Source organism: Aulonocara stuartgranti (assembly GCF_965226115.1).
Source record: "Aulonocara stuartgranti genome assembly, chromosome: 15".
Lineage (NCBI taxonomy): Eukaryota > Metazoa > Chordata > Actinopteri > Cichliformes > Cichlidae > Aulonocara > Aulonocara stuartgranti.
Genome location: NC_138951.1, coordinates 10,941,558 through 10,957,139, shown reverse-complemented (window position 1 = coordinate 10,957,139; position 15,582 = coordinate 10,941,558). Strand labels below are relative to the sequence as shown.

At 40.5% G+C, this 15,582-nt stretch overlaps 1 protein-coding gene across 4 annotated transcripts in view; it reads left to right on the top strand.

Moving 5' to 3' along the window:
* The window catches only part of wasf1 (WASP family member 1), a 66,578-nt gene extending 52,132 nt beyond the window's left edge, over window positions 1–14,446 (top strand). For 2 of the 4 annotated variants that reach the window (XM_082506764.1, XM_082506763.1), the window contains 6 exons: window positions 2,753–2,836; window positions 6,296–6,352; window positions 7,067–7,230; window positions 9,279–9,458; window positions 11,451–12,019; window positions 12,749–14,446. In XM_082506764.1, coding sequence (XP_082362890.1) covers window positions 2,753–2,836; window positions 6,296–6,352; window positions 7,067–7,230; window positions 9,279–9,458; window positions 11,451–12,019; window positions 12,749–12,906 — 1,212 coding nt within the window. In that variant the 3' untranslated portion in view covers window positions 12,907–14,446. The remainder of the gene's footprint in view (window positions 1–2,752; window positions 2,837–6,295; window positions 6,353–7,066; window positions 7,231–9,278; window positions 9,459–11,450; window positions 12,020–12,748) is intronic. The other 2 variants (XM_082506765.1, XM_082506766.1) reach the window with 2 other exon arrangements.
* The last annotated feature ends 1,136 nt before the right edge of the window (window positions 14,447–15,582 follow it).

Here is a 15,582-nt window from a genome sequence, read left to right as displayed (position 1 = left end):
CATCTAAATAACACATTTATTTAATGGATGCACAGTTTTAATTAAAGTCAGATATATTCTTAATGATGATGCCGAGATACTAAGACATTACGCTTATGCTTCTGGGCTCTGGCTGCAGCAGCTGTGTTGTTTATCTTGAATTATATTTTTAAATTCGTCTTATTTATTTAGTTTAGTTTTTTGTTTGATGGCTTTTCTTGTCACATATGTACTGCTCTAGACCTTAATGGTGATCTGGTGTGAACGCCATAGTTTTTAGTAAATGAAACTGGAGTAGCAGATGAAGTTGTACCGTGAAGAACAAAACTCTTAAACCTTAAACTTTTTTCTTTCTTTCTTTTTTTTTTTTTAAACTGAACCTGCAAAAGTTCTAATTACATTTTTCATTTGACATTAATTTTAAATAACATATTATAATAACATAAAAACAGTATATCTAGGCTGCAGTCACACTAGTGAAGGTGGTGGTTGGAGACTAGGACAGCCAAAATTACTGCCACCAACCTTTGTCACTGTGTGGATGCACAATCTTGAGTCAGATTGAGACTGATTGCAGTGAAGGCAGGTTGCTTCACACTAGCAACCTGCCTTCACTGCAATTAGTCTCAAATTTGAAAAGAATTAAATGCAGTCCCCAGGCAGGTTGCTTATTTTTGCTCTGAGAATTAATCCACACAAAAAGTCAATAAATAATCATTTAGAAATATAGTTTTCGTTGCCATCACACATATTTAAACATAGAAGCTTTCTGATGCATATACTGTATAGTGGGTATTTTGAATTATTGTACTTTTCAAACAGAGACTCAGCTGATTCGGTCACGTCTGCATTCTTTCTTAAACTACAAAAAATGAAAAAAATTACATATATTATTTCAGCTCACGATGTTGAAGGCTGGGAGTGAATAACTCCTTGAACAAAGTAACAACAAGGACATCCATCATAGATCAGTGGCCAGAATAATGAAACCGATATCAATGTTAAACACGCGCCTTAAGCAATACCTCTTTTTCTTTTCTTTTTTTCAAATTACATTTCTGATATTTATTAAAGTAAATGGTCAGTTTCTTGAGCAACCTTGATGTCTCCTGTTTTTAAAATGTCAGTGCTAGAATGAACTCAATTTGTAAGGGTTGTTATTAAGAATAATCAAAGAAGGAATCAAGACAAAGTTAAATAAGTCTTAAGTTTACTTGAAAGGTCACATTCACGGCCGTGGAAAATGTGGTAAGCATATGAAAGCTGAAGGAATGATTAAAGTAAGAACGAGGAAAACTGCCTGAAAGCTAAAAACTGAGGGTTTGGATAGTTTTTTTTCCCACTTTATAAATGATGATTTCATTAATTAACTACATTTTGTATTAAATCTGTTATCTTTAACTAATATTATAAATTAGTTTCATGATCTCAAACATGTAAGTGTTTCCCAGCACTGTATTTAATCTTCTTCATCCCCAAACTATTTTCTTACATGGTCACATCACTAATCATTAGACTGAAGCCACATTTAACAAATTGTGGTATTCACAGGCCCAGCCAGCTAGAAGCCAGTGATAAATGACAAGCAGCATATGGCAGAGAGAGGGGGGGAAGAAACCTGCAGTTTCCTAATCTCATTAGCCTCTGTGTTAGCCTCAGTGGATTAGCAGTAGACTATGTGCTGAGCTAGTCAGAGGAAACGGAGGGTGAAAGTCTCAGCGAATGAGAAGAACATGAACAGAGAGAAAGACGTAAAATCGTGTGTTTCTCTTTGAGATCAGTGTTTGGGTCCACTAGGCATTGAGATCTCCAACATCTGAATCCCCTTTATGAAGAATCCCCTTTGCTCTTCCTCTGCTATTCCTGTCTCATTAAAGCACTCGTGGCTGGAGCAGATATCTATTGATGTTTTCCCCCCAATTTTAAATACTTCCCTATAAGCAGGAATACATTTTTTTCACATGGCTCCCAGTTCACCAGTGGGTGTTGGTTGTTTAATAGTGGGCAGTTCTAGCATTTGTTCCTGAGTGGGACTGGAATGGCTTTTTCTTTTCTTTTTTTTAAACACATGATATAGAAAAGTCACTTTCATGTCTCCACTGACAATGTCGTCCTTTACTTTTTTGCTCACCAACTGATAATGCAGCTGCAGATCTGTGACTGTTTTCAGGTTCTCATGAAGCTTAAGTCATCCCGAGTAAATGTAATGACTCTGAAACGACATTGCAGTCACTGTTGCATATATGCTAGAGAGCCTTAACTATCAAGATGTTTTGCTTTAGGAGACTGGTATGAGAAACTGTTTATTTCTAATCGAATTTCTGTGATACTACGGCACATGTAGAGGAGACATCTGCACCTACAACGCAAGGCATAATTCTGCCACCTGCCTCATAACAGTACACCTCCTTCTGTTGCTCTTATGGCTTGTTGCAGGCTAGTGGAGCTGTGTTAGTTTAATAGCTTGTTACTGCAATAGCAACGATGGCTAATAAGCAAAAAAGAGACAAGCAGACAGTGCAGTATTCTTATCCCAATTTACTAGCTATATTTATATGAACTCAGCTTGTCTACAGTCAATTTACAGCTTTTTGATTCCATTTTAGCTTAAATTTTGAGCTAAGTGCTAATACTATGTAAAGCATAAAGCAAGTAATGTTTTAACAGTAAAGTTCAGTCAAGATCCTGCTTCAGGATCTAGCTTCCACTGTCCTTGTTCTTCTCTACCATTGCTTTTACATTATTTTCTGAATCTTTATCTAACTCTGTGCAGCTGGAAATGCCTTATCTTGTGTGTCCCAAGAGCCTTATAAGAGTCCTCTCTGAAACCCCTCCTCCCTCCCTTACTCCCCCAGAGGTAAGAGCTTCTCCCTTGTCCTCTCTCCACCTCCACCAGAGCATCTGCTCTGCTTTGCAGTGGCCTGCAGCCCTCTCTATCCTCCCACTTCTCCACTCCCCCCTCTGGTTTGCTTTGGGCAAGTGAGCTGCCCACCTCAAGCCCATCACTAACAACCCTCTAACACTTACCTGCATCCCAGTTCTGTTTAAGAAAAAAAAAAAAGGGGGGGGGGGGGCAAGAGCCCTTGATGTGCCTTTTACCAACAATCTACAAAAAAGGGCAGATGACAAAACTCAAGTTTTAAACATAGCCTGTGGTTACATGAGCTTTAAATACATACGGCTGTGGCTTTAACACACACAAAGTATGCTGCTCAGTAAAACATCTTTTGTGTGTTTCTAGATAATATACTCTAATAATAATATACTCTAATATACTCTAATCTTCTAATAATACTTTATGTTTACGTCTTTAGTGCAGTCTAACGATGAGCAATGAACAATGACATAAAAAAAAATGTGTACTGTTTGAGTTTAAATATGAATAATTTCAAGCCATACCTGTAGGCGTGTCAGTGCACACCTTTTGAAAATAAGGAATTTGGGATACAGCGCTGAGAACTCACTATACTAACTGCAAAACAACTCAGAGCAGTAACTTACCTGTGTGGTAGTTGGTAGTGCTTTTGACTTACCTCCACATGTCTTTTGATTTGTGGTTTGGTCAAACTAACACTAAAGGACATATGAAAGCGGGACGTCTTCTGCTTGGATTGTTACAAAAGCACACTGAGAAAAGCACACGTCAGAGTGCATTGTACAGGAAGACATTTGCTTTTGCTGCAGTAAAGGCATCAGTAACTTTTCATATTTCGTGCTATTTTTGAGCCTTCTTCACCTTGCTAGGACTTTATTTCAGTATTGACATGAGGCTTCATTAAGGATTTGCATCCAAATGGTTTATTTTACAAAGATCAGCAGCAGCAGCTATGTGTGCATATTGTGAGAGGTTAGCGTTATTGTCAGCAGTGGTTGAATGCCTCTGTGGGCATTCCTGTGATGGGGGTTGGGGAGGGGGGGGGGGGTTACATAGCCACGATTCTGCTGAGTCTGTCAGTTGAAACTATACGCACAAATGATCGCACAAATGATGCCTGTAGTGTGTATAACGGTCTGGACACAGGTGTGCACACAGGAATACAGTCTGTATATAAAATAAATCTATAACCACTGTGTTGCATATACACACTGTGCTTACACAGCGGCACTTCCTCTGCCAGTACCAGTCCATTCAGATGAAAGATGACGACCTAGCAGAGGCACACAGCCCATTGAAAATTAGCTACATATATAACAGCTGTGACTCACACATGCACGCTTACAAACACACGCTCACAGAAAAAAATGTCTCATTTTCTCTCTTGTACGAACACTATCTAAGCTATTTTCCCCTCCATTAAAACAAAAACTTATTTTCACATTGATTGCTGCACTACAGCATTAAAGCCATCACTCAGACACTCTGTTTGATGGACGGTTTGTGTCACACTATACGTTTGACTGCCACCTGTCCTTCCTGCCAACCCTTCTTCTTATGTCATTAAAGCAAAAAATTCACTCATTATAGTCTATAGACCCATAGATGGAATTTTATAGTACATTAGCTTATTTTTATTTCAAGTGTTATTTAATGTTATATTGCCACGAGGCTAAAACTGAAAACCTTTCAGGAAGCCGAGTTTAGGAAAAGTAAAACTCATAACTGATTCGATGATTGCAGCTGGATTTTAGAGGCCCAGCGCAGCTTAGACACGGTAAAAGGTCTTGACAATTTAATAAATAATAAAGTTTTAGTTAAGATATATTAATGTGTTTAAGCAGAGGAGGAGGCGGTTGTGTGTCTGACTGTGTGTGTTTAAGCGGAGATGCTTTTCTTCAGTCGATGCCTCATCAGGGATAATAGGCCACGATGATTCAGAACCGAATCGATGTGCGTTACAGTTGGAATTTATTCTCTCAGCGAACAAAATCAGCATCATTTAACCAAACCAGAGAAGATGCTGTCCACAACCTGTCACCTCAGCCAACATGCTTCATCTGAGCGCACGCGCACACACACACACACACACACACACACACACACACACACACACACACACACACTCACTCTTGTTTGGTACGTCTACAGCTAGATATAATATTGGTATTGTTTGATACCCTAACTGAATATCGGCTTGTGTTGTAAATAGTTTTATTTGAAACGGATTGTGTTTTTATAATCAGCACAAATACGTCTTGTTAAATTACTAACACACAAGCATGTCTGTGCTTTCTTTTTTTGTCTTAATGTCAAAAAAAGGCACAAAAAATGCATCATAAAAGCATCCCACTAACAGGTATTGTCTGTGTAGCCTTAGAAAAAAAACAGTGTTCCTGTGCTGCAGTCCTCCCCCCTCTTCTTGTAAAACTCTTTAAATCACAGCCACATGATGCACTTGTACTGGCTGACATGATCCCTCGTTATCATGAACACAATTGCTCCCACATACTGTAAATATTCTCCAAAGTGCCAGCTGTGTATAGACCAGCAGCTGAAAAGAGTCCCTGAACCAATATGCTGTTCACTCTTAATTGCAAACTGAAGTTAATGGTGTATTGGTTAATATCTACGCTATACGCAGCTGTCGACTGTAAATATATTTGTGAAAATTTACATGCATGTCCTTAATAAAGCAAATAAGCTGAGCACCACAAGAAGATAGAAAGTAGAAACATAATATTTAAAGCCAAACTCACTTGTTTTATCCAGTTTTTGCAGAATAAATATGTTTTATTTTATTAGTTCGTAAGTTTGCTTTTATTACAGTTGTCTATGTTTAGCGTTGAGAATAATTTTTCACATTGATTTATATTGTTAGCTGGTTTAAGTTGACTAAAGATTGTAAAGTGTTTTCATGCATATCTTTATATTTAGATTGACTGTGAAAAGTCCCCTTTATGTTTTTATTGCCCTTCTTTAATATAATCTGCTCTCTCATTGTTTTGGGTTGGCTAGCACGAGTGTGTGCATTTTCTGTTTTGCATGTCATTCTCCAGTGTGGGTTGTTGCTGTGCATCGCATGTAGAAACACACCTTTGTAGATTTGCTCCCCCCATTCCAGTGAGATCTCTCCTTTTCTGCCTTAGTCTGTCTGTTTGGGATGAAGCGGCGCTCTGTTATATTCACCGTGGGTGTGTGTGGGTCTTTGCGTGCCATTGTGACGTCCCCCGCGCTGTGCACGTTGTCATTTTTCTGTTTAACAGCACTTTTTTTCCCCCCTCTTTCCCTTTTGTCCTACTTCTCACCGCCCACTCTGTTTTTGTCCCCGTTGATTGTGTGCAGCAGCGCTGTGCTCAATCCTGTGCCGTGTTGATTATTTTGAACCCCGTCCCCTCACCCCTGGTGCTTCTCTTGTGGTTTTTGTTTTTGTTCTTGTAGTTGCAGGACCCCCGCATGTATGATCAGGTCTATAGGTACTTAGACCTTCCAGGGCAGGTATGTGAAAAAACAGCGATTATTTGATTTAAAAACAAAAAAAAGAACAAACTTCTACCTCAGCAGCTTGCTGCTGTTTTTTTTTCCCTCTGTTGCAAATCAGTCATGCTGAAATCTGGGAGTCAGGGATTGCTGTTTGACGATGGGCACGAGATTATCACAAAATATTACCCATCTTTCTTTATAGACTTTTAAGCTTTGGGAAAAAAAAATATTTACCCACAATTTGATTCAGTCAGTCAATGAGCACTCCCTGCTCCCAAGCTTGTGTGATGCAGTATTTTCTGTGAAGCGCTACCCCTTTAAAAAAATGTGCTTTTAAGTTTAAGATGATTAGAAAGCACAGATATTGTTAAGACTGTTGTGGTAGGTTGATGTTTATTTGGCACCTTAAAGTAAATTACAAAGAGGGACAGTTTGGATCAGTTATTAAGTTTTGGATTTGGTTGTTTGAGTGTGTGAACGCTTCTTTCTACTTCTGCATTGATAAATCTTGACTGTAATTTTCAAGCTCTGTCGTTCAAATGTTTAACAATCCATCAGTTTTGGAAAATATATTTAATGGCTAATATTATTTTTTGTCTCCTGCTCTTCTCCTTCCACTCTCATCCTCATTGTCATCCCCAAAACACCTCATGTGGATTCATCCACCACTTCCCATTATTCCTTTTAACTATTCCATCCCCGTCACCATCTTCGCCTCCTCTTCTAAAGCTGAAGGCGATCGACCGTCCACACGAGCCGGAGAAGATACCGCGAGCACCTCACGATCGTAAGAAGGAGTGGCAGAAACTGGCACTGGGGGCAGAGCTCGCTCAGGACTTACCTGAAGACAAACACAGAGAGGCCAACGGATCGGCGGGTTATCACGACAACAGGTGAGTGAAGGTGGACGGCACTAGTTAGTCAGGTGTCACCTGGTGGAAATGACGTGCACATTACATCACGAGAGCTGAAAATCTGAAAAACTTGATAAAAACGGATTCATCTGCAGGATTAAATCAATCCTATGGACAAAAATAAATAGTGTCCTGTCCACAGAGAATCTGTTCACGCAATTTACACTTCTGTGGCACTGGGGAAATGCAGCCACAAAAGGGATGATTAAGGTCCTTCAAAGTTGTGATTGCTTTTATTGTGCCTCAGAGCTGCAGTGCCACTCGTGTTCAGTAATTTCCCTGCCAGTCAATGTGATTAATAAGAAAACATTTTATGCAAATTGGTAGTTTTGTTGGATTTGTCAGTAGCGTGGATAGCTGACACAAAATCTTTTCTGCGAGCACTGATGAGAATAGATTTCAAGCAAATGGACCGTAGATGTGGTTGTCGGCATTTGATTTACAATGTTGTGGATAACAGTGTCTTTTGATGGGCACTCACCTAGACTGCAACAGCATTGTCAACAGAATAATTGTAGCAGAAATTCATTCTTGTGAATAAAAAATATTCTAAACTGCTGAGAAATGGAAACAGGAAGTGTATACTTTTGTGGCCTGTGAGAATACGTTTGTTTTATGAAAAGTGCCTCTTTACTTATTATTACTTACTTGTTTTTATGTGTATATGTATATTGTGTGACCAGATCTCTGTAATGGCCAGAAGAAACCATAAACATGACCTTAAAGAACATAATGAGCGCAGGTCTTGTGCCACACGTCGTTTTTTTAAAAGTATTTTGCTTAAAAGAAGCCAGTCATCCTCATACATTTAAAAAAAAAAAAAAAAAGGTCTTGCGCAATAGTTCTTCAGGCTTAGTGTCCTTAAAACGAGGAAACTAAACAAGTGGAGGAGAAATGAAGACGTGGTAGGCCTACAAAACTATTCCCAGCAGATGAAGAGTTAAAAATTGTTCTAAGAAAGAAATCCTGCAAAGACTGGACTCAGGACCTGAGAGATGGATCTAAACCCTCAGCTGGTCAAGAAGCCACTCACTGCTGAGGTATGCCAACTGAACAACAAGTTTCATGTGGTGACGATTCCACATTTTTCAATGATTTTCGAATTATCATCGGTGTGGAGATCAGGAGAGAGGCACAGCAGACATCTGTAAAACACAGTGGAGGCTCTGTCATGATTTAGGGCTGCGTTTCAGCCAGTGTTGTTGGAGATCTTGTCAAAATTGATGGAATTATGAACACAGAAATGTACCATCAGATTTTGATCCCCCATACAAGACCATCTAGATGGTCTCTGAGTGAAAACATTAATTTGTCATTTTTCTGCATGAAAATGATTCCAAACACGCTGCCAGTACAGTAAAAGCATACTGGTCCGTGACCTCAGCATTATTAAGGCAATGTGGGATCTTCTTGACAAAGAACAGAACAAAAGGCAGCTAACATCTGAAGAAGAGCTCTGAATGTCCTTCAAGAAGCCTGGAGAACTATTCCTGAAGATGACTTAAAGAAATGACAAGAAAGGTTCAGGCTGTAGTGGAGAATAAAGGTGCTCATACTAAATATTGGCTTTCAATATTTGTGTTGCTGGCTACGATTACTGGACTCTGTGAATTCCATGACCCAATTACTACATAATTTCTGATCATCAAAAAGTCTTAGTGCTATGTTTAATCAAACACAAACTCCACAGTAAATATAATTAGTATATTAGTATTAGTATATCTTCTGTTTTTTGTGTGTGAGTTTGCTTTGTGTTTGTTTTTCTTGTTTGTTTTTGTTTAATCCTTTACAAATATTTTACACACACAAGGTAAAATGATTGGGAACATACCTCAGTTCTATATACAGCACCTCCACCTACCCAGAATATGTAAGGTTTTGTTTAAGTGACATGATTTAAGTTCTGACAGATGAGCTTTATGCGGGTAAGAATAGTAAGTGCAAAGAACACAAAACTGCACACACACACAAAGACTCACAGCTGAACCAAACACAGTGTGAATGAATGACTGGGTTTCTCTGCTCAGGACTCATTTGTACATGGAGCATTTGGACGGGCCCTTCTCACTGGCGGCGCTGCCCTACACTCAGATGAACGAACTGCTTAACCGTACAGGGGACAGAATGTATTCCCGACCTCACGACCCTCCACCGCCGCCACCTCCTATGCACCCACTGGGAGAGATAAAGCCACCTTCTGTGATCAGGTGAGTCATCAGCCTCAGTTTTCACTTTGTTGTTCTACCTACACCTAAAACGTAAATGTGTGTTTCAAGCAGTTTAAAAAAGTGCTAAGGAATTATCTGTAACTACTGCGATTCCCTCCCCATCTCTTAGCCTTGTTTATCTCATTTTCTCATACACATCTGTCAGTATCATAGACCGACCTTCAATTACTGGTTCTGAAGAGGTTGATGAATGTGTGGTTTGAGAGTGTGTGGAACAAAGATGAAGTAAAATAAGAAAAAGGCTTGTTGAAGGGCAGGATCAGCTGTTTGTTAAGGCCACTGAACATATTACAGGTTGTTTTTCTGCTGCACATATTGGCCGCTTATGTAGCTGTTTTTGAAAGGATGAAGAGATCAGAGGGAATGATTAAGGTAACACTGGAGAAATCTTGCATTGATTTTTTTTTTTTTTTTTGCACTTGCCCTTGCATCTGCCTTCTCCTCTTGCTCTTTTATTTACTTTATTCTGACCTTTAATTCGTGCTGATTTTCCTTTTTTTTTGCCATTTTAAAAGTTCCCGTCACCATGTTCCATTGTATCTCATTTTCTCGCTTCACCTCCTCTGAAAACTTTCCTTTACTACAGCACATTAAGTAGCACTGCTGTCCTGAGAGGAAACACTCCACACTTTATTTTTTCCTCCGTCTTCTCTTCCTCCTGCTGTGCCTTTTTTTCCCCTTCTCCTTCACCACAGGAGGAGGATTGATTGTGGACACATTCCTCTGTGTCGCAGTGTTAGCGGTGTACCAACCCCCGCAGGTTTGGCATCAGTGAACGGCCACTGTTATTCACACTCTTGTCTTTAATGTGCAAGTTACAATAAGCCGGTTGCTCGGTGATCTTTAACCTCTAATTTATTGAACTGACAGTGAAGTGGAAATACTTTGGCCTCGTCACTCTATCCATGCTCCTGTGACAACTCTGCAGTTTCACAAAGCAGCTGTATTTATGGTTACTTCCACACTCCCAGCAGCTGCTTCTGACGCATTGCTGCACATTTTTAATTGAAAAGATAAGAACGAAACAAACTCGGCTCTTGACATGCACCTTTTGTGAACAGGCAGTTTCTGTCGTTACAATAGTCAGGCTTTCCGTTTTACTTGGCACACGTGCATTTGTCGGTGACAGATTTAAAAATTCAGACAGATGATAGAGATAATTTTGGAGTTATGGGGGGGGTTTATTATGCATGATGTGCTACAGATGGTCTGAGGCTAAAAAGGTGGATGTCATGGATATAAATAAGCAGCTATGTTCTTCTTTCGCAGTCTGAGTCAAATTAGTTTCATAGAAAGTTTAATTGGGAAAATGCAAAGCCTGGTGTTAGACTGTCCCTGCCAGGTGGAATGTGCTCTTCTGCTGATCACACTCAGCGCTGCAAAATGTGGAGCAAATATTAGTCAATTTTGAGGCTTGACTAAGCTGCTAGTTCAATGGTTTTTTGTTAAACTGTTCTCCTCGTACCAGATATCCTCTCTCCTCTCTTCCCCATTCTAATGCTCAGATTGAACTTCACCAGATCATCTTGATCTCGTCTGCATACACTCGTTCAATGCACTTTTAAATGATCAAGATTACCAAAGGAAAACTAGACAATTTGCAGACAGCTGGAACCATAATATTTTGGCATGTTTACATTTCATAACCTCTATCGCTATATACAGTTTTCATGTATTTTGTCAAACTATTAATTAAAAAAAAACAACTAGTAATTGAAGTGCACATGTATATACAAGCTGTTTTGTTGTGTTTTGAGAGAATTTATGGCATATAACAATCTTCCCAAGTGGAAAAAGTTGAAGTTACCTCAATTATCTCTCAAATTTTGCACATGAAGCACATGGTGACCAAAGTCCAGCCTCCTTTTTACCTGTTGGTGAGCGTTTTCTCAGGTACTCTGAAAGGCTTAAAGAGCCGCAGCAGTGCACCACCACTGCCTCCACCTCATTCGTGTTTCTTCTTCCCTCCAGCTCCAGCTCGGGCTTTTCCGACAGCAGACCCCAGTCTCCAGCCCGGACAGCAGGCCACAACTCCAACACTCCTCCTCCTCCGCCTCCCCCTCTGCCCCCTCCTCCTCCACCCTTACCCTCCACAGGCTTGCGCGGCACTCCTCCTCCTATTCCTCCTCTACCAGTCCAGCAGCATCCCCCAGCCATCCCGCCTCCCCCCGCTCCCCTCCAGATAGCCCCGGGTGTTCTCCATCCAGCCCCTCCACCCGTGGCACCTCCCCTCCACTCCTCATCTCCAGCTCGTTTCCAGCAGGTCCTGGACAAAGGTCCATCCTCGGGTTCTGGTATTCAGTCAGACAGCACCATCCTGCCTCCTCCACCGCCACCACCTCCCCTGCCCCTCCCAGGAGCGCGGAGCTCATCACCGTGCCTATCAGGGCCACCACCTGTGCCCGCCTTCCCTTCAGCAGGAGCCATGGCCTCCCCTCCCCCCCACGCCATCCACGACATGGGGACCAAGAGGCACCATCCAGCCAATCTGCCACCCATCAGCGATGCACGCAGTGTCCTGTTGGAGGCTATCAGAAAAGGTGAAGTGTTTGTAAATGCATGTGCAAATAGTTCTTTAAAACCATGTTGTGACCACTTTTTCATAGTAGCAGCTTAACTGCCTCCAAATCTTGAAAAGATTGTGTAATGCCAGCTCTGCATGTGATGATAAGAGAATATATTCAGATATTTTTAAGCCTGTCTTGAAGCAAAACTTCCTCCAATCTTTGCTGCTTTTCTCGTCTTACATCATAGATAACTGTATTTTTGTAAATCTGTAAAAGAAGGCCGTGAAATAACTTTGAAGATGCCACTCTTTTGTTTACCGCCCTTTTCATTACTCTTCTAGGACCATAGGATTCATTTTTCACACTAAATGGTTAGAGAAAAGAACACCTAGCTTGGTCTCTATTAGATTAGCTTTGCATTCAGTTTCATCTACTGTATAAAACAAGCCTCTCATTCTTAGCTCTCCTACCCCTCCCTTTAAGCAAGCTTTCTTCTGATTGGCTGGCACTTGCAAACAGATTTAAATAGCAAGTGGGAGCAGGTGCTGCGCACATAGTGTCACGCTGTGTCTATAAGATCCAGCTTCATTCAGATTAATCAAATCGGAGACCAGTTTTTAATATTTCACATAAATACATTTTAATAAAGCAGGATAAATACACATCTATATCCAAGTTATTGTTGCTGTAGTCGTTATAATCCTAATTGGGAGTTTCAGGAGCGATGATATGTAATCATCTTTCTCCGTTTCCCTGCTGCAGGCATACAGCTGCGAAAAGTGGAGGAGCAGCGAGAACAAGAGGCTAAGCACGAGCGAGTGGGTAATGATGTGGCCACCATCCTGTCACGCCGCATCGCCGTGGAATACTCCGACTCCGAGGACGAGTCCGAGTTTGACGAAGGAGACTGGATGGAATGACGGCGGCGAGGGAGAGAACAGAAGGAATACCGGGAGGATGGAGGTGCCCCACCCTCCAGCAGTATCGCATCCCTGCACTCCACACCTCGACATCAAAGAACCGAAACACCGTTACGACCACCTTTCCTCTCTCTTTTTTTTTTTTTTTTTTTTTTTGTTTATATCTTGTCATATGTCTGTCTCGTTGTGGTTTGTGTTCAGTGGAGGGACTCCACGTCGCCGTTGTCGGTCTTTCTAGTGTTCCAAGAGTCGTTTTTCTCTCTCTCTCTCTTTTTTCGAATTCATTCTTCTGCACCTACCACGCGACTTTGTTTCGGCTGGATTTCTTGTGATGAAATCCCTCATGTTTACTATCGGTATACACGAAGATAACTTTTTTGAAGAGCCACTTGTTTTCGTTTCTTATCTGTACCTTGATGTTGGGGAAAAACAAAAACAAAGAAGAAATTTGAAAAGAACAAATGAAGGCATGTTGCATCTATCTTTAGTTCTCCAATATGGTTTTGCTGAACATGGCATTGAGTGAATGCTGCTTTATTTTAATCATCTTTTATTTACCTAGTACAACTGAAACACTTGTTTTAACAGGCCAGTAGTATCAAACCCTGACCACAGGCTGGGTTGTCGTCACCCCCCCACACACTTTTTTTTGTTATCAGGAATGACTTTACCACTAAGGACAAGCAAAAGATTGTGTTGCTGTGTCATGTGATAAATATTGTATGGCTGAAATGATGGGGGAAACCATATGGCTGCTTTGGTCACATGTGTGCATATCCATCCACTTACATTTAACCTTTACCCCAGGGAAATGTATGCCTAGATACTGAGCTGTCTGGGTTCAGAGGAGCCATTTCTGCTATTGTTGACATCAGGCGCTGTCAAAGAGAAACACTAAGCCATTGTTTATATCGAGCTCCCTTCATTTTCTCACGCTTGTTGCCGCAGAAATGGACGGTGGAAGCAACTTGATTCTGTAGATAAACATCAGAATTCCTGCCTCTCTTATTATCCCTGATTTATTAAAAAATAAAATAAAATACAGCGTACAGAGAGAAACTTTTTCGAGTTTTGGGAATCTGACTGACACCAGATGCAAACCAGTCAACGTCACTGATGGCAGCTTTTCTCTCAGATGCCCTTTTACTGTTTAACTGCTCACTAACGGGAAGCCTTACCTCGTTTGGGACTACAGCTCTGCGTAGTACTGCCGTTTGAGGCGTAAGACAAGAAGCTTACATTCTGCCTTGTTTTGGCTCATTTGAAAGGAAATGTCTGCCATCCTTTTCCGTTCGTTCGTTTTGTTTTTTTCTTCTACTTGCCTTATTGTTCGTACAAAACGTATCGTTGAGTTGATGAATGTATTGTGCTGTTACTACTTACTTGCCTGCGCTTGTATGAATTCGCTGTTTCTATGTTTGGCTGGGGGGGAGGGAGTTGAAAGGAGGAAAAAAAAAGATTGGATCAATACTGTATACCATGTAACTTATGTAACTGTTTACTGTAACAGTTTGCTTGAATTAATAAAAATCTAATGTTATGTTTCAGGGTTTGTTGTTGTTGTTGTTGTTGAGGTTGCTTGATCGGAGTCCTGTTCTCTGTAAAACAATAACCGAGTTAGCTTAATTTGATTACGGTTGAACACAAGCCATGATTTCTCAGTGTGCTACACAGATTAAAAATGAAATTAATAAGAGCAGCGGCCCCTAAACCTCCAAAAGTGCAGATTTATTCACAAGTAACTGGATCATGGCCAAGACCTCGAACCAGTTGCTTTTAGAGACGAGTTGCTCCTTTCATTAAGCTGGTGCAATTTTGCTTTTATAATTATGACATGAATTAAATACTTAAATATAGTGGAAAAACCTACAAATATCTGTTCATTAAGAAAAAAGAGACAACTCAAATTTAATTTGGGAGATTGTAAGGTATTTCCAGTATTTGGGGGGAATTGAAGGAAATATTTCCAGCTGACATGAACCAAATAAAGGCTGATTGCTAAACTTGATTGCCAGCAAGCCAGCTGAGCCAACAGATGGGTTTGAGGAGATAATTGGTGATATTTGGCTTTCCTGGCTCGCCATAATCTGCTGAGAGACCAAAGCACTCAGAACGAGGTTTTTGGTTTTTTTGCAACCAATTTCACCAAGCAACTGCAAGCAACCACTAACCAATATATTTTCCTAGCAAACTGTGGTTGTTAGGGAGGGTCACTGACCAGTCTGTAGATCTGCATGACTGGGGCTTAAGCAACATGTTTCGCAGTGACTCCCTGCCACCTCCAACAAACACTAACCAACCGGCTGGGAAATACACATTCTTACCTATCAATCTGTTTCCAGGTAATCTATGTGTAAAGGAGAATTTCAACAGATGATCCATATCCTGAACGCTGTACAAAAACTCATCCTGTTAGAAACATAATAACGCAGATAAAGAGTGAAGGTTGAAGTAAAAGTTCAGTTACATGTGCTTTCACACTCTTACGTTCCTTCATTCCCGTTTCTCTCTCAGCTCATTTTCACATTTCCTCTCGTCTGTCACCTCCCTAAACACTCCTGTAGTTTCCTTGTTTATTATCTTCTCACTTCTGTTCAAGTCATAGTTTTGTTTTCTTCTGTCACTCTTTATCCTCTAAGCCTGCTGTTTTCAAAAGACAAAACAAAAGATAAAACA